This window comes from Protopterus annectens, chromosome 5.part0 (assembly GCF_019279795.1).
Source record: "Protopterus annectens isolate FY-2018-M chromosome 5.part0, PAN1.0, whole genome shotgun sequence".
NCBI classification, from domain to species: Eukaryota; Metazoa; Chordata; order Ceratodontiformes; family Protopteridae; genus Protopterus; species Protopterus annectens.
Window position 1 is genome coordinate 88005533 of NC_056735.1, and position 24650 is coordinate 88030182.

Below are 24650 nucleotides of genomic sequence, written 5' to 3' on the forward strand. Positions count from 1 at the left end.
AAATACATGCCTCTGCCATCTTGGCTCATTACAACACAGAGCCTCCCCTCTTTTCTCATCCTCTGCTTAAACAGCATCTTAGAGGGGCCAAAAACTGAAGGCCTCCCAGAAGATCACCAACTCTTGCATGGGACCTCAACTTTGTGCTGGAAAAACTCTCCCTGCCTCCTTTTGGAGCCAGCAGCTACTGCGGATATAAAATTTCTATCTTGGAAAACAGCTTTCCTCTTGACAGTCACTTCAGCAAGAAGGGTTTCAGAACAACAGGCTGTCATTGTGGAGCGTTTTATTACATTTTACCCGGACAGGGTGTCCCTCAGGACCAACCCTTCTTTAACCAGACAATTCACCTGCCAACATTTTACCCAAATCCGCAGAACAAGGGGGAGCGGATTCTGCATTCATTGGATGTACACAGACAACTAAGATTCTACTTAAACAGGACCAAATCTTTAAGGAAGTCTGAGCAAATACTGGTAGCATTTACAGCAGGGTCAGAGGGGAAGGCTATATCAAAGCAGACTATTTCTAAGTGGATAAGCCACTGCATTCGTTTCTGCTACTTGCACCATAGTAAAACTGTGCCCAAGGGGATCAGGTCACATTCCACCAGGGCTGCCTCTACCTCAGCAGCTTTTCTCTCAGGGGTTCCAACCAAAGACATTCTAGAGGCTGCTACTTGGAGCTCTGTTCATACCTTCACAAAGCATTATCATTTGCCTCCCTTCTCCAAATCCAGGGCAGGCTTTGCCACTGCAGTTCTGCAGGGCCTTATAGCGCTCCTAATGCTATTTAACTCCATCCCCCATCCATAGCTTTGGGATTCTACCCAAATGTAATGACTGCAACAGTGAAACATGAAGAACATAGTACAGTTGTGTACACTTACCATAAATGTAGATGTTCGAGTGTATTCACTGTTGCAGTCCTGGTTACCCACCACCATCCCCCTTTTCTATAATTTCTCTTTCCTTCACTAGATACTAAAGCCTTTGTGGTGTATTTGCTTTTAGATGAAGGTAAAGTTTATGTTGCTAACAGTGCATTTACATATATTGCTGTTTATATATATATGTATATATATATATATATATATATATATATATATATATATATATAAATTTTTTTTTTTTTTTTTTTTTTGCTCCCCATTTTGGGGGCACCTGACAACTGGGGTAAGAAAAACTGAATAAAATGGCGACTGCTGCATGTTTTTATACCCCTGACGTCATGTGGAGGAGGAGACAGCAACCGACGCAGGACCCAAGACTTTGTTATTCAGGCCGACTGAGGGCAACCTGCCAGCAGATTACTCAAATGTAATGACTGCAACCGTGACTACACTCTAACTTCTACATTTATGGTAAGTGTACACAACTGTTCTTTCTCTGCTCAGTTCGTTTTCTGTTATAGGGCTTCATTAGAAAACAGATAAAAATTCTGACAAACAATAAAGAGTGCTTATTAAATGTAACACATTCTAATGTTTAGCTAAGCAAAAAGAATAGGGCACATTCTTAGCCCCATTTATACAAGGACCGTTAATCGTGCCCTGTTCTTAAAAGATGTCTACCAAAAATCCAACCATACACATTAACAAAATAAAAATAAAATCCAAAAAAGAAAGTAGCTGGAAGGATTTTTATAGTGAAGCAAGCCCCTCTCTGCATCTGTTGGTTCTTTGTGTTCCTGGTTCTGCAGTAGATCATGCAGCCATGAATAAAGCGAGTAATCAGAAGTCTGTGCACCACAGCAAGCCCCTCTGCATCTGTGGGTACAGTGTATACCTTGTTCTGCAGTAGATCATGCAGCCACGAATAAAGCAAGTAATCAGAAGTTTAAAGCGAGTAATCAGAAGTCTGTCCACCACAGAGTTAAGGAAAAACAATTTTATTTATTTAACATTTGTTGACCGGGAAAGTCAGACTAGGTTCCACAGAGCCTATTTTCAGCGGAGGCCCGGGGAGAGATGCTCCAGACGCATGTCTTTAGAATGTGGGAGGAAACCAGAGTACCTGGAGGAAACCCATGCGAACGCAGGGAGAACATGCAAATTCCGCACAGTAGGCACCCCAGCCGAGAATCGAACCAGAGAACCTCTTGCTGTGAGGCGACAACGTTAACAGCTGCACCCCTTCTTCTCCCAGTTTATAATTTCAGAAAATGACAATACCAGTGCTTATCAAATTGCTTCTGCAAGTAATTGAGTCATGTGCTGGGGGGCGGGTCTCACTGACTGACCTCAATGAACAGTAATATGGTAAAGAGATCTGAAGCAAAGATTGGGAAAATACTGATTTAATTAATACATAATTAATTCATTAACTAAGTAAATGGGTATGTCAGATTTTTAGCTGCAGGCTGGCACCCTAAATTAAGTATTGAGATAACGTAAAAAGCTGGTATGCATTGTGTATAAAGGTAGGTTCCAAGGACATGTAGTCCACTAGTGAATATTTGGGCAAGCTTAGTATACTTTAGAGGTAATGCAGTAATCTGCTTTTCAAGTTTACTAATTGGCTTGTTTAAATACACACAGCTTTTACTACAGAACAAATGATTAACCTAGTATTAACAACTCTGTGAGAGACCCTTGTCTGGGGATTAAACCCCGAGCCATATCCCTGAATTCTGTGCTGTTGTCACTGCCACTGGACTGACAAGGAGTCTCTGGGTGGTTAGGTACCTGGTTCCCCCAAGAGCAGTTTATCCTTTCAACTGGAAAGCTGCCATAATGGTAGTTTTTGAGCATAGTGTTCTAGGTTAATCAATTTGTTCTGCATTGCATATCTAGTGTGTTCAGAATCTGCCTTTATTATGGTTTCCTAGCTGAAGGGAGAAACAACTGCTCTTGAGGAAAACCGGTTCCTTCTTGGCCAGAGCTGCCTTGTTGATACAGTGACAACTTCACAGAATGCATGGAGTTCTGGGTTCAATTCTAGACCCATTTTTTGCAGAGACCTGAGAGGAAAGTTTAAAACACTCCAGCTCCAATGTAATAAATCCTCACAGTTCAATAATACACTTTTTTTTTTAATAAAGACTAAAATACAATACAGTTGTACAAACCAGTCCTAAAAGAGATATGGAGAGATATATTACCGAATAATGAAAGCAAATGTATCTGTTTTGGTAAGTTCATGGTAGCTGGGTTATACTTTTTTTTTTTTTTATTATTATTGTTATAGCCAGAGAAGCAAGATTACGTTAGTTTGGACATGTGCTGAGGAGGATTGCAGAGTATATTGGGAAAAAGATGTTAAAGATGAAGCTGCCAGGTAACAGAAAAAGAGGGAGGCTTAAGATAAGGTTTATGGATGTGGTGAGAGTGGGCATGCAGGTGGTTGGTGTGACAGAGCAAGATGCAGAGGACAAGAAGAAATGGAAACAGTTGATCTGCTGTGGTGACCCCCAACGGGAGCAGCCGAAAGAAGATTATTATTATTATTGTACCACTGAATAGAATCAGTTTTTAAAATGCAGACAAAATGATACTTGAATAACGTGCCGAGTTGTTTAGGTGCAACAAAACAGCACTTTAAAGAAGAATGACTGTTAATATATTAGTGTTCCTATATTTACTAATCCTTAAATCTGACATTGTCATGTGGTAAAACAGGAGTTTGCAATGTTTCCGGCTGCAGTCCAGAGAGGTGGTGTAGAAAGTGCTAAATACTGTTCGCTCTCTCTGGTAATTGCCACGGATGTGTAATTTAATGCCCCCAGGGAATATAAGCAAGTCTGTAGGTCAGAGTCATTACAAACAGCACTTAACTGCTGATGAATGGTTTGTAACTGCTTAGTTAAATACTTTCTGTTGGTAGTAAGAGTTGTACACTTCCTGCTCAACACTGACACTGTTTCAACCCTTTGCCTTGGACTTATTTTATTTTTTTTTTTGTTACTCTAGGCAAAATTATAATTGAGTAAAAAATCACTCCAGTGCGCTTTGTGTGTACATAGACGTGAGAGCTGTAATATTGATTCAGCACTATATGATAGTCTGATAACTGCATAGAGCTGCACACATATACTGATTACTTGAAAAAATTTTATACTTTATGCATTCAGTGCAGTTGTAGGTTATGGCATGCCACACTTGGATGCCAACAGCTCTTCACGTCTGGGCCATTCCAGTAAACTGCCTGTTTTGTCAGTGCCTTTCATCTCGTACATCTTGTATTGTAAATTAAATAGTGGTGAAAATGACACCCCGAGATTACCGATTGTGGCAGCTCTTAAAGTGCATGCATTTCCATACGGCTGGGCATAACTGAAAGCTAGTGTCATTACATCTTTTGCAGTGTTGTCATTTTTCCATCTTAAAGCATTATGCACCAGCCAGTAATATCTTCCCTGATCCATTAGAATTGCCTTTGTCACTTGCAGCATGTTTTCAATTTTGACATATTGCATTGACCAGCTGTAGATGATTGCAACTGTATCATAAGCTTGTCAGAAGTTTTACTTAAAAAAAAAAAAAAAAAAAAAAAAAAAAAAAAAACATCCTAGTGCACAGATTAGTATAGCCAGTCATTTTAGTTACCATTCTTAATTTCAGTCGTTCTGTTTAGTAGGCTGTTTAATAGGAATTATTTGACAGCTGTTCAAGAATCATACTATAGCCTTGAATTTGTTTATATCTTGTCGTTTAAAGTTTCAAATAATGCCTGTTTGTCTGCTCTCATCTCTGTTCAATTCTTTTGAATTACTGTTTTGTTCTTTCATAGTGTTCGGATTATTTCTTGGGTTTCCTGAAGCTTATTCCTCATATCTGCAGTATTTCCTTCAGCCTATTCCATCACATCATCAGATGTGTGTTACTGATGAGGTAATTTCCCAGGGTGGCTTACTTCCCAAAGGGTACTGTTATGCATTTCTTCATACTGAGTTATAAGCCATGGTTTTGGCATCATTCATTTGTCTTTTTTACCCCTTCCTGTAAAATGTTGGTGTCCTGGCAGGATGCTGTGACTACACCTAGTTTGCAATCATTTGCAGATTTGGTCAGCCAGTTACCCTTGATATTGGACTAGACTTCTGAGAAGTAGATTCCAGAGAGGAGCAGACCCAGCACAGAGCCCCCCGATGGACACCGCTAATGGTCATCCTCTTGTAGAGGTGATTTTCCCTATCCTAACTTCTGAGTCTATTGTAGAACCATCTGGCTATCCAGCATGTAGCACAGGGGGTTTAGGCCCATATTCATGAACTTGTTTATAATGCCTGAGTGGGGTATTGTATCAGATGTGTTAGCCAGGTCAAGGTAGGCAGTATACTCTGTTTTGATCCCATCCATTGTTTTGCTGACTCTCTTAAAGTAGTTTACCAGGATGAGTAAGCATAATCTGCTCTTGATGAAACCAGACTGGGTTGAATCCAGTGTTTGAAGTTTTTCAGTGCTCTAATCATTTCCATGATAATTCTTTCCATGGCCTTCCATATGAGACTAATTTGACTTGTGGGTCTGTAGTTCCCAGGGGCTTACTGTTGTGTAGAGTGGATGACCATTGCAGTTCTTCTCTCTTGTGGCACAAAGCCTGTCAGGAGGCCCTCGTTAAACAGTGACACCAGTAGTCTCATTAGGTCATGTTTCAGGTATTTAGGAGGCATCCTAGGATGTTGAGGTCCATCAGTGCAGTGTTTTGGGGCTTGGAGAGTGCATCTAGGACCTTCTGGGTTATGTTTGTTGGTATTTTTTGGGTGGCATCGGGGTGGGGGTAAAACTGGAGCTCACGTTGTCATTTGGCAGATTTGTTACATTGTCTCGTTGTGTACGTGGCATCGGGCAGATTTGCCACACTGCCTGGGTCTGTGTAGGTGGCATCTGTACACTGCTGTCTGCTGCCATTTTAGTGTTTAGAAATAGCAAAAGAAAGTCTTGTAGTTGTCTTTTGCCAGGGAGGCTGTGTTTACCTCAGATTTGGCTTTAGTAGACTTAAATGCAGTCTTAGTAGTCTTTGGAGTGTTTTTATCACACTGGGCATGACACTTTTGTAATCTTGGCTGTGACTTTTTTCCTTATGTTATACAGCTTTACATTCCACCAGGGTGGTTTGTTTTTCAAGTTAATTCTAGGCTTTTTTTCTTGTTGGCACAGCCTGTCTTTATGCACTTATTGACCTGATTGTCCAGGGTTTTCATAGGATCATAGATTAGTACTAGGCTAAATGCCATTGTGGGCCATTTTAAGCCTAGTCAATTACCCCATGTGAAAATGTAAACACCTTAACCATTATGTCAACCTCCCCATTGTTGTGTTTGTTTTTTTTTTGTGTGTGTGTGTGTTTGAGCAATTCTCCTTATGCATCTGTATTTTCAGGGTTTGGGGGAGTTGACACGTTAGTAGCTGGAAGTTTACCTTAGAAACGTTCATAAATGTTAAGGGTTAGCCAGGGTCAAAGAATTGCTTTTTATTATGAAGGAGATTGCTTTGTAGTCTTGACGTTACCAGAGAAGACACTACATGCTGGGGGGGCAGTTGTCGTCCAGGGTGTTTGCTTTATAAAGTCCAGCAATCCCTGAGCCTGCATGTTTGGGGTCATAAGTATCTCACATTTGTAGTGGGATAGTTGAAGTTGCCCATGAACATGGTATTGGATTGAATAGTGAGAGCCACCAGTAAATCCAAGTATAATCTGTGGGTTTCTTGGGTCATAGTGTCCTATGGGTTACAAGGATATTCTGTGGATCCTGGACATGGGTAGCTCAAGCGCATCATTCTGTTTGACAAATCTTGAGGTGAGTTTGTTGTTAATATAGATACATCTCCACCTTTGGTCCTTGCTCATGCAGCAGCTGGCCTGGCCCTAAATGTGTGGAAGGTGTTGTAGTCCTGCACTACTTGAGCTGCTCTCTGCAGCTTTAAACTGTCAGTAACTGCCCAGATGTGCACCTCCTCCATGGTGAGGAGAGCCTAGAGGGAGTGGAGTTTCCCAGCATTGAATAGTAACACCTTTAGCTTCACTTGGGTTGGTTTTGATGTTTTGGAAGGTTTGGCAGCTTGGCAGTGTCTAAAGACGCTGTGGAGAACAAGGTTTTAGTCAGTACTTGAAAGCCTAGAGGGGGAGAGGTGGAGAAAATCCTTAGCAGCATCCTTTGTTGACCATATCCACCCATACTGACAAATTTTGTACTGCCTTGTACTGACACCATAAACTTAGCCAGTTACTGAAGTCATCTTTTGTTTATATTGTGGCTTCATCCTTGGTGAAGGTACAATGCTGTTTAATGTAGGTTCAGTCCATCCCTGGCTGTAACAGCTAGCTAGCTTTCGCTTTCAAAACTTCAAGGGCACCTTCCGTGTGCCCAATCATTATTCGGCTCAAGCTGAGTGGAAGAAAGAGTGGTTTGGGCTCCAAACGCTTCAGCGCTGTCCTGCCACCAAAGAGCGCTCACGTTGTAGCTTTCAAGAGTCGACTGTCTTAACACTTTCCACTGCTAGGCTGAGAAGTTCCCTTCAGGGTTAAAACCTTCCACTTGTTTTTATGACTAAAGTTGAAAACTTTTTATCTGTAAAATTAGATCTGAAGTAGGATATTCATTTGTCTGCAACCTGTGGGTTATGGATCCGATATCGGATCCGAACCGGCATAGTTTTCCAGCTATGGATCCAAGCTCTCAGCTCCTCCCCTCACCCATAATGCCCTGCTCTACCCTCATGACCTCAGATCTTGTTTGCCGCGCTGGTAACTAGATGTGGATACATAGCTCTCAGCTAAGTAGACTTTTTCTTGTTGAAAAATAGACTATTTTCTCTTTCTTTAATAATTTTTGTGTGAAAGTAGTAGGTTTCCCGTTTATATAGACTGTTTTTAAGTGTATTTTAAGTTACAGTAATTTTTATTCCCTCCCTCGCTGTAGAGTGTGTGTGTAGGCCTGTGTGCTTTATTTTTTGTTTAAGTTACTTTTCAGTAACTTTGGGTTGTTATAGATTATGGCTGAACAGCCTAAGTCTATATTTTCCAAATGCTCCGAGTGTGGCCATAAGCTCTCTCCGCTGGTGGCCACACTCGGTGTTAGTGTCTTGGGGTTGAACACCTCACATCTGGTTGTACCATTTGTGCAGGGTTCAACCCCAGGGCACTGAGGAGCGGAGGTCCAAGCTGGTCTTGGCGGGTCTTTTACCGCCGGACTCGGCTCCGACCTCCGCTCCTTCGGGGACTCCTGCGGCTGCAGTAGTTCCCCCTGTGGCACCCCCTCCTGCTCCGGGGACTCAAACTCCCGCTTCTGGAGAGGAGAGGGATGCATCTAGAAAGGACCGGAGGGAGAAGCACCACAAGCGGCGGGCCGAGACCTCTGTTTCGGCCCCGCCAGCTGCTGGCTTCTCCCCCGGCTCCGTTGTCGGTTCGGTCTCCTCCTTCTCGGCTCCGGTCCCCTGTTTGCTTCTCACCGGGTCCCGAGGAGGAGGAGACCCGATCTCCGTCGAGGCTATCGAGGAGGCATTCCAGGCCTACCTCGGTAGCCTCGTCGAGATCTACCCATAGCCTTTCGATGCTGATCTGGACCGGATGATGAGAAGGTTCATCCAGGCCCAGATGCAGATGGGAGTGCTCTTGCCTCCCCTCGGGGAGCTCAACACCCTTTTAAGCCTATTGCTCCTTCTCCGACCCGCTACCGGGTTGAGCAACTGGAGCCGAGCAGCTTCGAGCGGGGGAGGTCGGAGCCGATAGTACTTGGTACTTCGGATCCGACCCTGCCCTCGAGTGTCGGACCCGATCTCGGAGCCTGGATCCGAGCCGGATCCTGGGGATCAGTGCTCCTTCGGCGCCGTCTGTGTCGGAGCGCACTGTCCTTCGGATCAGAGTGCCGGCGCCGGCTCCGATCCACTCTTCGGATCCGAGGGAGCCGATTGTCGGATCCTTTGGTCGAGGTCGGCTCCCCTTCGGCTTTTGATGTAGTGGAGAGGGCTCTGTTGAGGGTCTCCGGACCCCGGCACTTGCTTCGGCTCCGTCGCCTCCCTCTGCACTGGGCCAGGCTTCCACCATCCGGCCCCTGGGACAGCCCGCTTCTGTGCCCCAAGTTGCTCCCATGGAGCAAATTGCTGCTGCGAGGACTCCTCTGACAGCCCCCAGAGGAGGCTCCTGCAAGCATGCAAAAGGAGGCACATTGTCTCCCCTGAGTCTCTCACTGAAGACACGGACTTGGAGGAAGGGGAAGGCTCCCCACGGTCACCCCCCGAGGGTGTCTCCTTCGGAGACATCATGGAAATACTCCGTATTAGGGGGTGGTCTGCCCCAAGTCTTCCTCGGACGAGTCCGTGTTCTTGGAGGCATTCAACGGGCCCGTCTACCTCTTGGGTGTCCCCCTGCCGACCACCTGGTGGACCTTATTACCACCAGGGCGTGGAAGGAACCGGACACCGTGGAGCCAATTCCCAAAAGACCTGATAGAATCCTTAGCCCACCTTCCGACAGGACCCATTGGAGTAAGGGGCCTCCTGTAGATGCCATGTTGATGGCGGCCGCCACAAAGAGGGAACTGGCTCAGGAGAGTCCCTCAGTCCACCCACCGAGCAAGGAGTCTCGGATGATGGACCGCTTGGGGAAGCGGATGTTCAGTTCGGCGACCTTCTCGGTAAGGGCGCTGAACTATTTGGCACATGTTATTCGGATGCAGCGAGACCTTATTAAGGAGTACGCTGCATCCCCCCCTGAGTCCATTTCGGAGGAGGACAGAGTTCTGCACTCCACCAAAATGGCCACTCTTAGGTCAGTCACAAATACTTCTATGCGGCTACTCTCCCATGCTACGGAGGGCGCCGCTAGAGCCGCGGGGACAGGACTGGTCACGAGACGTCAGGCCTGGCTCCGCCACTGCGATTTTTCTGAGCCCTTCAAGGCGTCGTTTGCGAACGCCTTTGATGGTTCTGCTCTGTTTGGCAAGACCGCTCATGACGTTGACCCAGAGCGAGAAGGAACGGAAGACGCTGTCTGCCGTCGGAATCCGCTTCTCTGCACCCCAGAGGCCCTATTCTAGGAACCAAAAGGGTCAGAAGAAGATGTGGTTCCGGAAGTCGCAGCAGTCCCAGCCTGCTCCGGACAACCAGTCCTTCCGCGGCAGAGGAGGACAGGGAGGACGCCGCCCTAGAGGCAGAGGGGCTCCCAGAAACTTCGGGTCCAGGGAACCTTTCTCTGAACGGCCCGCAGCAACCCTGAGGGTTGCCCGACTGCTCTACTCTGGAGGCAGTCGGGACGTTGGGCACCTAGCGGCATGGGAGTCCATAACATCGGACCGCTGGGTTCTCCAGATCATATCCAGGGATATCGCATTCCTTTCCTTCACCTTCCAAAGATGAAGTCCCTCCCAGACGTACCACCCGGTCAAAGGGAGGCCGCTTTGGCAGAAATTGGCCATCTGCTAGAGAAAAGAGCCATCCAGCCCGCTCCCCAGACCAGATCGGATCAGGGTTCTACTCCAGATTCTTTTAGTGCCAAAAAAGACGGGGAAACTAAGTCCAATCCTAGACCTCTCTCTCTTGAATCTGGCAGTCCCCAAACAAAAATTCCGAATGGTCACTCTACAATCTATTCTCCCCTTCTGGGAGAAGGCCACTGGATGTGCTCGATAGATCTCAAGGACGTGCTATCACATCCTAATGGACAGGCGCTCCAGGAGGTTTCTCCGCTTCGGCTGGGAGCCAGTCACTACCAGCACCGGGTCCTTCCCATTGGTCCCACAAGAGCACCCAGGGTGTTTACCAAAGTACTAGCAGTGGTAGCGGCCCACCTGAGGCTTCAGGGGTGCAGGTCTTTCCCTACCTGGACGACTGGCTCCTTACCGCCCAACGAGGCATCTACTTCTCTCGGCCGAGACTCCTTTCTCCATCTTGCTCCATTTCTGGGCATCACAATAAATATAAACACGTGCAACCTGACGCCCACTCAGCTCTTAGATTTCATAGTGGCCAGACTAGACACAAGGAGTTTACGAGCCTTCCTCACTGCGGACAGAGTTCTAAATCTGCAGCTCCAGGTGCGGGCCATTCTCCATTCATGTTCTGTTCCAGCGGAGTTGGTCCTGAGGGCTCTAGGGTCCATGGCCGCCGATAGCACTTCTTCCTCTTGCCAGGCTCAATATGCATTCTGCAGTGGACGCCTTAGTACAGTGGTCATACCTTGCTCTCCCCATGCATCATCCCATAGCGATCAGCAAGGCTTGCAAGCGGTCCCTCTTGTGGTGGCTCCACTCCCGGGATCTCCACGAGGGTCGCCCATTTTGTGCTTCTCCCCCTCTCGCCACGGTGACCACGGACGCCCCCCGCCTCGGGTGGGGGGGGCACTTTGCGGGCCGGACAGTCCAAGGCACGTGGAACGACTCAGAGACCTTACTGCATATCAATGTTCTAGAGATGAGAGCAGTGCTCTTAGCGTTGCTAGCACTTCAGGACTTTCTTCCCTTGGGAACAATTGCGATTCAATCGGACAATATGTCTGTTGTCTGGTACATCAACAAGCAAGGGGGAACAAGGTCTTACCCTCTTTGTCGAGAGGCCATGAGAGTTTGGGAATGGGCAATTTCCACCAATCGCTTTCTCATAGCAACGCACATTCCGGGTCGGTCCAACATCCTAGCGGACAAGCTCAGTCGCACCATTCTGACCCCTTACGAGTGGTCTCTCAATTGTCAAGTAGCGGAACGCATATTCGCACGGTGGGGAACCCTTCATGCGATCTTTTGCTTCTCCCTCAAACACCAAGTGCGACAGTTTTTCGCTCTAATACCTCCTCCGGAGGTACCCCAAGAGACGCTCTGGTGCATGCTTGGCCACCCGGTCTTCTGTATGCCTATCCACCCTTGCCTCTGATGCTCCAAGTTCTTCAGAAAGCCTCTCGGGTGGGTTGCAGAATGATTCTCATTGCTCCATTCTGGCCTCGACAGATCTGGTTCCCCTTCCTAAGGTCTCACTCGGTGAATCCTCCTTGGATTCTAGATCCCATCCCGGATCTGATTTCCCATCCATCCTGCATTCCTCCTCCGAACCTGGACAACCTGAAGCTGACCGCTTGGCTGCTCCAGTTCCACTCTTGATAAGGACTCCCGGTATTTCTTCACCGGTAAAGGCTATTTTGGTGGCGGCTCATAAACCATCCACTAGAAAGGTTTACAAGCAAATGGAAACGCTTTCTCTGTTTGGGCGGAGCGGCAAGGCCTAAATCCCTTCACGGTTCCTCTCCTGTAGTGCTTGATTTTCTAACCTCTCTCTTTAATGATGGTGCCAGCAGTTCCACAGTCAAAGTTCAACTGGCGGCAATTTCTCACTATCACATTGGTCATGAGTCTAATCCTCTTATGTCAGCCAAATTGTGCAAAACATTTCTTAAAGGTACTTTCCTTCTCAGGCCCCTATAAAGCAAGCAGTTCCTCCTTGGGACCTTTCTTTGGTCCTACAGGCCTTGACCGCTCCCCTTCGAGCCCGCTGCTACGTGTGGATCTCAAATTCTTGTCCTACAAGACAGCCTTTTGGTAGCCATTACATCAGCCAAGAGAGTTTCTGAACTTCAAGCTTTATCAGCTAAACCTCCTTACTTGGTATTTCATCCGGACCGTGTCTCCCTCAGGACCAACCCGTCCTTCCTTCCTAAAATCGCTTCTGAAGCAAACATCAATCAATCCATTAACCTCCCTGTTTTCTTCCCTAAGTATGAAAACAAAGGTGAATATAAGCTACACTCACTAGATGTTCACAGGCAACTAAGATTTTATTCAACAGGACAGCTGGTCATAGGCAATCCGACCAGCTGTTTATTTCCTTTGCAAAATTCAATTTGGGCAAGCCAATTTCTAAAGTTTCTCTGTCCCGCTGGATTTCACAGTGCATTTTATTGGCTTATCAAGCGTCAGGAAGGCCGCACCGGGGTGTTCATGCCCATTCAACCCGGTCAGTTTCTACCTCGGCAGCCTTCAAGGCTAGGATTCCTCTAGATGATATTTGTGCAGCAGCCACGTGGGCTTCATCTCATACATTTATTTCTCACTATAAGTTGGATCTTGCATCTAGGGGTAGAGCATCCTTTGGCTCCGGTGCTCGGAATATCCTTCCATGATGGCGCCCAAGATTCAGGTAGCTGGGGTCTCTGTCCCACAGGTTGCAGCCAAATGAATATCCTACTTCCGATTTTGAAGGTTTGGACTCACCACAACGCTTCCATCTGAGTAGGTGTATTCATTTGTCTGCAACCATCCCGCCCTCCTATCCCCCTGGCCTTTCAGTTTCCTGCATATTCCGTGTTACCCTTTTGAGGGTATTGTTGCTTTGGCAAACTCGATCTGAGGTCATGAGGGTAGAGCAGGGCATTATGGGTGAGGGGAGGAGCTGAGAGCTTGGATCCATAGCTGGAAAACTATGCCGGTTCGGATCCGATATCGGATCCATAACCCACAGGTTGCAGACAAATGAATACACCTACTCAGATGGAACGTTATGGTGAGTACATAACTTCTAATTTTATTATGCTACGAAAAACTGTGGGGTTGTTTTTGACTGTCACATGACTATTAGTAATTTTTAAACAGGAGCTTTACTTTTGTGGACAAATTTGTTAAACTAAAGCGGTTTTACTTTTCAGTTCTGGAGTGTTTAAAGTGCTTTTCATTGTGTTTTTTTGGTTGAAAAAGTGACTTTAAATACTATTGATCAGTTTTACCAACTACTGTTGCCAGGCATCTTTTGGCTTCGTCATAGAATAGCCCACTGGTTCCTTTGTTGTTCATGCTGCAAAACTAAGAAAATTATATAGCTTTTGCTGTGGCAGTCGGCTGACTGCTGTGTACATTTCTGGTTTGTCCACTCTTCTTTTTCCTTGGTTCCCACAGGTTAGTAGACGAGTACTAGGCTAGCTGCTATTGTGGACCATTTTAAGCCTAGCCAGTTTCCTTTGGTTTGAATTGAACCTTGTACCTCTTGTCTGTGAGGTAAACACCTTAACTATTAAGCCAGCCCCCTGCAGGTGTAGTTCTTACAATTGTCATGGACCTTGGGGTTAGAAGCATCCTCTGTGGTGGTTTGGGAGTACCCTTGGTTGGGCGAAGAACCACCCTTGCTCCTCCTAGGAGAAGGAGTAGGAAATGCCTGCTCCTATAGAAGTTTGGCCTGCAAAAGTAGGTCTTCTTTAGAAATTCTTGTCAAAAATAAGCAAAAACTATGTATATTTTATCCTGTCTCTGGTACTCTGGACAAGAGTGATTTATTGGGTCATCTCAAGCTTTAGGTCAGGCTCTTTACCATTCCAGTTCAACTGTTACTAGCAAGAGAAAAAGGGATTCTTTATTTCTTGAAGAGGTTCAGGATTTTGAACCACTAAATGATTGTGAAGGGCAAACTTCTGATCTGATGGTCTTTTCCATCCAAGTCAACAAACTGGTTATCACTTCTAATCTGATCCAACCTCTGTGCCTTTTTTTCAAGCTGTTGGATACAGAGCTCAGACTCCTCTCTACCCATAATTCCCTGTTGTCCTTACAGATTTATTTCCAGAACAAACCGATTGTTTTAGTGGGAACGTAATGACGTTCCACTCTGTCTGAAGTAGTATTGTGATTTGTTGCAGCGGGGTTTTCCGGAACAGACACCAATCTCTCCTGTTCTTTCAGGACTTGATGTTACAACATGTAGCTTGCCTGATAGCCAGCTTGCTACCCCCCAAGAAGGCAGATTGAATAATGTTTTTTGGTCTTATGAGTTATATCCTAATCCCACATCGGACCCATTAGTTATTTCTTTGAACTCAGCTGCTGCTAAACATCTTAATAGCAATCTCTCCTCTTCTGACAAAGATGAGAACATTTTCAGTTTGGTAAAGCTTGTATTCTTCTGAAGCCCTTATTTTTAGAATTCTTAACTGTTAAACTTATGCTTCCCTCTTTTGAGAATATGAGGAATATTATGTCATCTATTTCTTGTTCAGAGGAAACTAACATTTTTGTGGAACTGGCTTGTTCTGTATCTCAAGTGGGTCCCAACAGTTTTAAATGTGCGTATGGTTCTGCTGATTCCGCTTCATGGGCTGTTGCCGCTGGAGCAGACATGAGAAGGTTTGCATGATTGCATACACAAAACCTTCTTGAGGGTGTTAAAGTCAAAATTTTCAATTCTTCCTTGCACTGAGAGCTAGATTTAAGACCATCTACTGCAGTGGTCCTTAAGTCTGCTGAGAGCTACACTGATTCAACAAATTTCTGATTTGTCAGCTTTCCGTCAAGTTTAACAGGTTTAATACTACCTTTACAAACTTGCTCAGAAAGCAAAATAAGCGATCACAGCAAGATGCTTGTAAGCAAGCATTCAAAAAAACGGTGGCAGGTAGGTTCCAAAAGGAGAGGAGGAGCACCCCCCAATAGAGCAAAGTACGGTCCAAGTCTGAATGTGTACAAGACACCCCCCCCCCTTGGCAAATTTTTAATCCTCTCAAAAAGTCTTAACCTCTGTTTCTTTCTGGCAAGTAATTGATCAAGGTTACAGATGGCAATGGAGTCACTTCCTCATTTTCAAGAGATTCCACCTCCGCTGCCAGGCCAAATTCCTCTTCTCTCTTGTCAATTATGCACCTGTTTTCTCGGGGGCAATAGAAATGGTCCCACCTCCTCAGCTAGTAAAAGTGTTTTATTCAGCAATGTTCCTTGTACCAAAGAATAAAAGTTCATAGACAGCAGTTATGGATCTTTCTTTTCTAAATCTGTTTGTGATGATGCTAGATTTCAAATTTTATCCATTCACAACTTCTTGCCTCATGTTCCCCTTTTGAGTTTTCTGGTGACATTAGTTTAAAAGATGCTTATATTCCAAGATTTCAGAAATTTCTAAAGGTTTTCTGTGTCTCAATTCTCTGCATTACACTTTGTTCTATCTGTTGCTCCAGGGTTCTTTATAAAGTTTTTAACTTTGAATGAACACTTTCGTTAATTAAGTATTAACTTCAGATAAAGCACAGTACACAACCAGCTCTTTAAATAAAGAGGTAGTGATCATGTTTTTGCCAAGCTTCCTCTGTGATCCAGTCACATGCTCAGTTTCTTGTTTGAATGTAGTGCTTTCAGGAGGTGCTGCATTCTTTAAGAAAGCACCTCATTTAATTGGGTCTATATTACAAGATCAAATTCTTAGGTGATCGAGCACCTAAACATCGAACTTGTAATATCGAAAGCAAAAAACAGCGAATGGCCGATTTAATGCAGGAAAGATTTCTCTTGGCTGTTCGCCGGATTTTGACGTTTTGTCTACTGTAGAGTGATCTCAGAGTTGGTATATTTAGGGGAGGAGGGGGCAAAGTCCCCCACTTAGTTTGAGTGTAAAGTTATTTTTTTCCCCCGTGGCCAGCAGACGTGTTTTCCTACGCAGTTTGACGTTTTTGGGTTTGATATTGCAAGTTCGATGATTAGGTGTTCGATCACCAAAGGATTCAATCTTGTAATACAGACTCATTTAATTTATATATATATATATATATATATATATATATATATATATATATATATATATATATACGCGTGTGTGTGTGTGTGTGTGTGTATATATATATATATATATATATATATATATATTTAGTGAGTAAATAATGAAACATTTAAATAAAATGTGTGAAAATGTCTAGCAAATAAAAAAATTAGAAGTAAATGAACAGTTTTGTCAGAATTCAGCTGCCCAGTTTTCCTTTCCAGTTCGTGCTCAGTCTGTAACCTATGCATCAGACTTTGCTGGGGAGCAGTGTTTTTTTTTTGGGGGGGGGGAGCTGTTTGCATCTGTAAATGCTGTCAAACCACTCAATTCTCTATGGTCCCCAGGACTGTTAAAAGCATTTAAAAACACCACAGTGGTGTGGTACACAAATAGCAGAGAACCAGATCCTCCCTTCTGTGTAGACTAGCCATGCTACTCTGGGATGTAGCTTTTCAACACAGTATCACTCTGCAGGCATCTTGCATACTGTCAAAGCAAATTTTTGGCAGACAAGCTGAGCAGGACCAGGACACAGACCCTCATGAATGGAAATTGAATCAGATCGTTACAGAAATTGATCCAGCTCTGGGGAACACCTCAAACAAATCTTTTTTTCCCTCCACTTGTAGCAATCGGTTGGAAAAATTCTACTCAGGGCTCCATGCAAGAAGGCCAGGAAGACAGATGCTTTTTCCTTTATTTGGACCGCAGTGTTTGTGTATGCCTTTTTCCCTAATATTTGGGGTCATTCTGAAGAAAGTACTCTACAAAGATTGTGGTGACTCCCATCTGCCCAGGCAGCAGTGGTTCTTCCTTGTTTTATAAATGGGCAGGGGCAGTTGCAACACAGACTGGATCTATTCACACAAGACAAAAGGGTGTTTGCATCCTGTCCTCAGACAGCTGCAACTGATGACTGCTTGAATGATAGAATGTTTACTTTTTTGGCACCTTTTCCTGAGTGTGCAGATATGTATTAAATGAGGTAAGAAACCTGCTACTAGAAAATCAGAGTAATAAATGAAAGGGTTTCTAGTTGGTGTAAAGAAAAGAACCAACATTCATTCAGGACTAGTATTTCTAGGTCTTCATTATTTGTGAGAGCTACTATCCCGTCTTACTCCTCCAAGGTTCATTTGTTGGCCATTTCAGCATGCTCTCCCATAGATCCCCCTCTTATGCAGTCTCCAGTTAAAATGTTTTTGAGATGGGTTCTGTATTTGAAACTTCCCAGAAAGCCAGTGGTTCATCCTTGGGGTATTAACTTTGTCAGAATAATACTTGGGCTCCATTTGGATTAGCTTGTCTGACTGACTTGAGCTTCATAAGGCAAACTCTTTACATGTTGCTCTGACTTCTGCAAGAAGAGCATCTGAGTTGCAAAGCTCTTGTGGTGGGTCAGTCTACTTATTTTCCACAAAGATAGGATTTCTTTGAGAACTAATCCTTCCCTTATCCGTAAAGTGGTACTGGGGTTTACTCTTAGCCAATTTTTCCATCTGTCTTTCCAGAACTTAAAAATGAGGGAGACAGGTTACTTCATACCTTGACTGGTCAGACAGCTTAGGTACCATCTTGAAGAAATAAAATCTTTTGGAACTTGTGATCAGTTCATTTGTTTTGAAGTTCGGAAGAAGACAGCATGTGTTAAAGCAGAGCATTTCCAATGGTTGTCTGTTACCTTTCGTTATTCTCACCACAACAACACTATTCCAGGCAGGGCGAGGCACGTTCTACCAGGGCATTGACTTGGGTGCCTTTTGGTCTGTTAACTTTCGTTATTCTCACCACAACAACACTATTCCAGGCAGGGCGAGGCACGTTCTACCAGGGCATTGACTTGGGTGCCTTTTGGTCTGTTACCTTTCGTTATTCTCACCACAACAACACTATTCCAGGCAGGGCGAGGCACATTCTACCAGGGCATTGACTTGGGTGCCCTTTGGAAAGGGTTGGACTTCAGTATTTTAGACCAGCAACTTGATCCACTGTGCACACTTTTACAAAGCACCGTAAAGTAAATTCTTCTCCAAGTCTTGAACAGGATTTGCTTGTCCCACCCTCCTGGGGCGGCTGGATCCTTCATTTGCCCCCCCCCCAGTTTTTTTAAGCTATGGTAATAGCTGTATGTAGCTTTAATCGTCCTCCCCTCCCAGTTCTTTTAAGCTATAGTAATCTTGGTATGTAACCTACATATAACCTTCCTAAACCACAGACAAAGTACACACAACAAATACCCTTAGCAGCTCCAAGCGCACTCTTTCAAAAAAACACCCACATCAGCAAATAGAGCTACATCTCATGGAGCCTCTACTTCTAAGCCCATAAGGCAAGTCACCACACAATCCAACATTCTAGTTATTGGAGACTCCATTGTGAGCCACACTGCTATCCCTCTCACTGGGCTGAGTAAGGAGAAAGTTAGTCAGTTGATTATCAGGGGATAGAATCCACCACATGCACTCAGGTCACTGGATCACAATTACCAGTATGACTCAGTCATAGTCCATGTGGGAGTAGATGACTTGAGACCTGCCTCCCTATACTATATGAAGAGAGACATCATAGAGCTCTGAATATATGTCTCAGGCTGATATGAGCCTAGCATGTTACCTTCTCCAAGGATGATGTCACAATATGAACAAAAGATGATTGACTTTAATGACTGACTTAGTGTCTGCTGTCATTCTAAGGGGGTGCAATATTTGTCAGCATGGAAGGAGATGGTCAAAAGACCATGCTGCTTTGCCAGGGTGGTCTGCACCTCTTCCCTTTAGGCTTTCGAATATTGGCTCAAACATTGTCTTACCCCCATAGTGCCTTTTTTAGGCAATTCCAAACTGAAAGTACTGCTGACATAGCAAATCAAAACCAAGAAAATCTAAATGTTTTACTGCTCAATGCTAGGAGCCTAAACAAAAAACTCCCCTCCCTGGAAGCTGTTTACCCTAGAGAATGCTGATGTCTGTGTGGTTTCTCAGACATGGTTTAAAGCTGCGGACAGCATGCCAACAGTGCGGGGTTGTAATGCCTTCCACGCATTTAGACCAGCTACTTCACAGGCAGGGACCAAAGGTGGAGGTGTCTCTATTTACATCAAAAATAAATATACTTCAAGGCTGGTCAAATGGGACAATGCACTTGAGCTACTCCATGTTCAAATCACCATAGGTAAAATGCAGTACCACTTCCTTGCAAGCTAGAGATCCCCCTCTATGACCTAGAAAACCCATACCATATATTTAAGCGTATTAGAAACACTAACCATCCAACCCAATACCATATTCATGGGTGACTTTAATTACCCAACTATTAACTGGGAATCCTATACAACATCAAATGTACATGCACGGAGATTCCTGGATTTTGTAAAAACAAACTCCCTGGACCAGATAGTCAATGCACCAACCAGGGGTGCAACCATACTGGATCTGGTGCTCACTAATATGGAAGAGTGCTGAACACCTCTTACTGTAATGCCTTCCCTGGTAAGGTCAGACCACAAAATGGTCTCCTTTGAAGTAAAAATAAAACCTGGAACCCCAGCTAAACCGTGAATATTCATTAACTATTCTAAGGCTAACCTAAGTGAGAACCTGGCAAAATGTGAATTTCCTATAAACCATGAGAACACTTCTGCTTATGTAGAACTGTTCACAGAAACCCTGTGCAAGCATGTTAATAGCATAAGAGGCAGCTGTACCCACCAGGAAGAAGTACAGAACGAACTCAAAAAAAAAAAAAAGCCACCCTGGTGGAGTCACAAAATCAATCGGCTGTATAACAGGAGGAAGAAAATCCTGGCAAAAAGTAGGAGGTGCAACACCCAGCAGGATAAAAGCACTCTCATTAAACTAAACAAACAAACCAGAGGACAGATAAGTCTACCAAAGCAAATTTGAGGTAGGGTTGGCCTCCCGGGCCAAGGACAACCACAAAGCATTTTTTAGCTATGTCTGCAACCTCAAAGGCAATACACAACTGCGTGCAGAGCTCATTGTAAATGGAGCCACCTATACTGAGCCAGAAGATCTAGCAAACCTCCTGGCTGATAAATCCAGCTCCAACTTTACTCCTGTCTCCCCCTCAACCTTTCCTCAGGAAATATAAAATATAACTCCCCCTTACTATCACTAGAGAACAAGTCTTTAATGCTCTAAGACCAAGAAGACTGCATCAATGGGCCCAGACAATATCCCAGGATGCCTCCTAAATAGCACGAAACATGACCTATCAGGGCCTCTGGAATTACTGTTTAACTGTAGCCTGCAAGCAGGCTTTATGCCTCAGGAATGGAGAAAGGCAACAGTCATCCCCCAGCACAAAAGTGGGCCATCTACACACCCTGGAAACTACAGACCCATAAGTCTCACTAATCTTGTATGTAAAGGCATGGAAAGAGTTCTCATGGAGATGATAAATAGAGATATAGTAAACCTCCAGACACTGGACACAACCCAGTTTGGTTTCATCAAAGGTAGATCATGCCTACTCACCTGGTGGACATCTTTGAGAAGTCACCAAAGCAATGGATGGGGGCAAAATCATTCACACTGCCTACCTTGACCTGGCCAAGGCATTTGACACAGTACCCCACTCTGGCATTGTTGACAAACTCAAGAGGTTGGGTACAAACCCGTATGTCACCCGGTGGATAGCAAACTGGCTGACAGGACCCAGGAATTTGGAATCGAGTCCACCTCTACAAAGAGGCCAGTCACAAAAGGGGGCCCCTAGGGGATCAGTCCTTGGACCACTCCTTTTTGACATTTACTTCTCAGAAGTCAAGGCCAATGTCAGTGGTCTCTGGCTGACTAAATTTGCAGATTGCAAATTAGGAACCGTCATTGAATGTCACACTGATAGAAATGTTCTCCAGGAGGGGCTGACACAGACAAACAACTGGTGTCAGAGTCATGGACTAAAACTAAATGCCAAGAAATGCATAATAGTATCTTTTGGGAAGTAATCCATCCCTGGTAACTATCATATTGACAACACACCCCTTAGAGTTGACACAGTAGTCAGGGACTTAGGGAAGCACACAGCATTCTCGCATTTGATTATTGTGTCTACAGTGGTGAGGAAATCGTTCTGTGGTGCGCAACGTATAAACAAAGGTATGACATCGAAGTCCAAGGAAGTCATTGTTCCACTGTATTCGGCATTCATCATACCTATCATTGAGTACAGTGCCCCCTTTGGTATGTATCTAACCAGGCATGTCCAACAACTGGAACATCCACAGAGGTTCCTCACTAAAAGAATACGTAAGTAATATGTCCTATGCAGACCGTCTCAAGGCCCTAGCCCTGTATGGTCTCCTACAGGCTTTTGAGGGGAGATCTGTGCCTGGCGTACATGGCCTTGTCGGACCCCACTCTGCTGGACCTCCTGCATATCCACAAAACAAACTGTACCAGAATTACCTGTTCTAAAAACTTAAAACCTTACCTGTGATGTAAACAGGACCTGCCGGAGAGAGAGGTATGTATCCCAGAGATTACCCCGTGTATGGAACAGGCTCTCCATCCATGTGAAAGAGTTTCTCCCTAATCCAATTCAAGTGCAACTTGGACAATTGGATGGGAAGCTGGAAATTCATCCCTGGTCTGGCACCCATCTCTCTGATGCAAACGGATAACCTGCCAGTGGTTAATCTCCCAGGCCCAAGCTTAGACTTATCAAGGGTATCAGAACTTGTCAGAGATTTGGGATGCATGGCTAGGCTTAAAAAGGCCCTTGTGGTTGTTAGGCTAGTAAACACCTGTGAAGCTTCACTTGTCCCTTCCTCCCAGTTCTTTTAAGCTACAATAATCTTATGTAGCTTAGTTCGTCCCCCCCTCCCAGTTCTTTTAAGCTACAATCTCTGAATGTAGCTTAGGCTACTGCAGCAGTAGTCGTAGTGATGTATGTAGTAAAGTTGTCTTGATTAACTTACTGTAACAGCTGATCACTATTGCAGTAGCTGCTTTCCCCCCCCATCCCCTTTTGTTTTTGTTTCTGCTTTTTGCAAGGCTGTGGACATAGATTTTTCTTTTCCTAGCAATGCCCTCTAAGGGCTTAACCTCCCTCTCTGTTGGCATGAAAGCTGCGATGGGCTAGGTGTACAAAACCTGACTTTTTAGTCCCTCGAGCTGACTAACTATCTGGACTAGTGAAAGTTGCCCTGAACTTTGGAAGCTGACTGGCACATTCTGTGCAGGATATAATCCCGTAATAGCTTCGGCTACTGCAGCAATGATAATTTGAACATCTTCTGTTACGATAAGTTTACTTACACAGTTGTACTTTTAGCTGTTAGGAACTGATTGCATAAACTCAGACAAGCAAATGTTACTTGCTGCCTAAGCCTGATTCTTGTATTCTTAGGTTGTGTTTTCATTTCACTTCTCTTTTTGAGACTGACACAACTTGAAACACACACTGAATCCTACAGTTTGTTCTCTGGTAGCTTACATGCTTCGGACTGCATTGCAGGGAATGTAGGATTCAGACCGTGTCTGATGTGTTTACTGAGCAGTATTGTATTTAACCTGTGGTGATGTATAGCTAGCACAGGAAATATAACAGTGCCCCCCCCCCCCCCCCACACACACACACACATAGTTATGTAAGAAGTTGAACAAGTGCTTTAAAGATAAGTACAAAGGCACAGTAGAGAATGTGGGTTTTGCAGTCCATTACTTGGTTTTTATTTCACTGCCAGTTGTGGTTTATAATTTCCCGTAAGATGGTTTTATGTCAAAGTACACCTTTAAGAAAACAGCATTGTGAGGTCTTATGATAGCAGCCCTCCTATGTGGCAATAGAGGAAGGCTATGAGGGATGTCATACTTTAGTGGGCAGAGGTTTTTCTGTCTTGGCATCCACCCTGTCAGACTGTAATGTTTAGCTTGTTTTAATTCCACCCATGCTTCTACCCCTGGGGAAAAAAACCTTTTGGTGGTGCCTATAGTCTGTTATGACCCAGTAACTGTGTGTAAAGCAGACAGTTAACTGGGTACTTTTACAAATGTGAAGCCATAGAATGGACTGGCAGTTAAAAAGAATACTTATTTTTTTTTTCTGTCTGCCCTGCTGCTTGTTGATCTTCAGTCTCTGTGGCCAATCAACCGACCTCTTTTCCAGTCTCAGAAAAATGAGAGCCCACTGAGAGATGGCCAAGAGGTGGTTTGGGAATTTTTCTTGTATGACCTTAATCCCCCATAGGTGGCCAGATAAGGAGTAGAAGTGGTATGTGTAGAGGGCTGACTGCCCTGGTCATCTGTTTCCCAAAAGGGATGCTTCCTGCAAACAGCCATGCCACCTTTGTCGAACATGGAAACATTTTTTTCCAGTTTCCACTGGAGAAAATCACACCTGTTTAGCAAGTGACTGTATCCTCTCTGCCCCCCACCCACCAAGGAAGAGGTGAGTGGGTCACATGCCTTCTCTCCCTGGCTTTATCAAACCCCGGTTGCCTGCGTCACACGTAGCGCTCCATCCCTCTGTCTGAAAGTGAAGTATTTCATCATATTTGTAAGATTATGTACCCCCCTCCCCCATACTTTTGTTTTTGTACTCTGCATTTTTTTAAGCCAAGCACTTGTGCTCCTGAAGCCACATTACCAAGCTGCTAGTTATGATGGTGTGGTTACAAAGGGTGAGTTAACATCTGCCATACACGCAAAAAATGTTACAATGTAAGCCCTTTTCTTTGATAACACCACATTCCAGGAGAAAGCTGCTTGTTGTATCTCTGGGCAGCTAGTGTTCTCGAAGTGCAGAAGGGTAGGAGAAGTCTGTGTACTTTATCTTTAGCTTCCAGATGCTTCCACTTTTTTAAAATGAGACCTTTGGTCACAGTAAGCCTCTGTGGTTGCGCAAATTAAATATTTGCTTTCTTATGTTTTTTTTTCTTTTTTTTATTTTATTTTAGTGTAAAAATGTGATTTTATTTATCCTTTTCATTTCAGTCGTTATTTAACTTGCTGGAGTTTCGCAGGCTGGTGTTGAATTATGCAACTCCTGCATGTGCTCAGAATGTACCGCACAATCATAAGGTACGTTTTATTTTGAACAGAATTACTTACTCATATGCAGTTAAGAATCTCTAATTTCAGAAGTGAAGCACAACAGTTGTTTGTGTTTGGTTGCCTTAATTTATGTCTGTGAAGTCGTGTTAGCCTGTCCGTTTCTGTGCATCTTTCATATATCCCAGATAATGGAACAA

At 44.4% G+C, this 24650-nt stretch overlaps 1 protein-coding gene across 1 annotated transcript in view; it reads left to right on the forward strand.

Moving 5' to 3' along the window:
• The window catches only part of USP25 (ubiquitin specific peptidase 25), a 2531105-nt gene that overhangs the window by 798178 nt on the left and 1708277 nt on the right, over positions 1–24650 (forward strand). The window contains exon 6 of the mRNA XM_044071806.1: positions 24394–24480. Coding sequence (XP_043927741.1) covers positions 24394–24480 — 87 coding nt within the window. The remainder of the gene's footprint in view (positions 1–24393; positions 24481–24650) is intronic.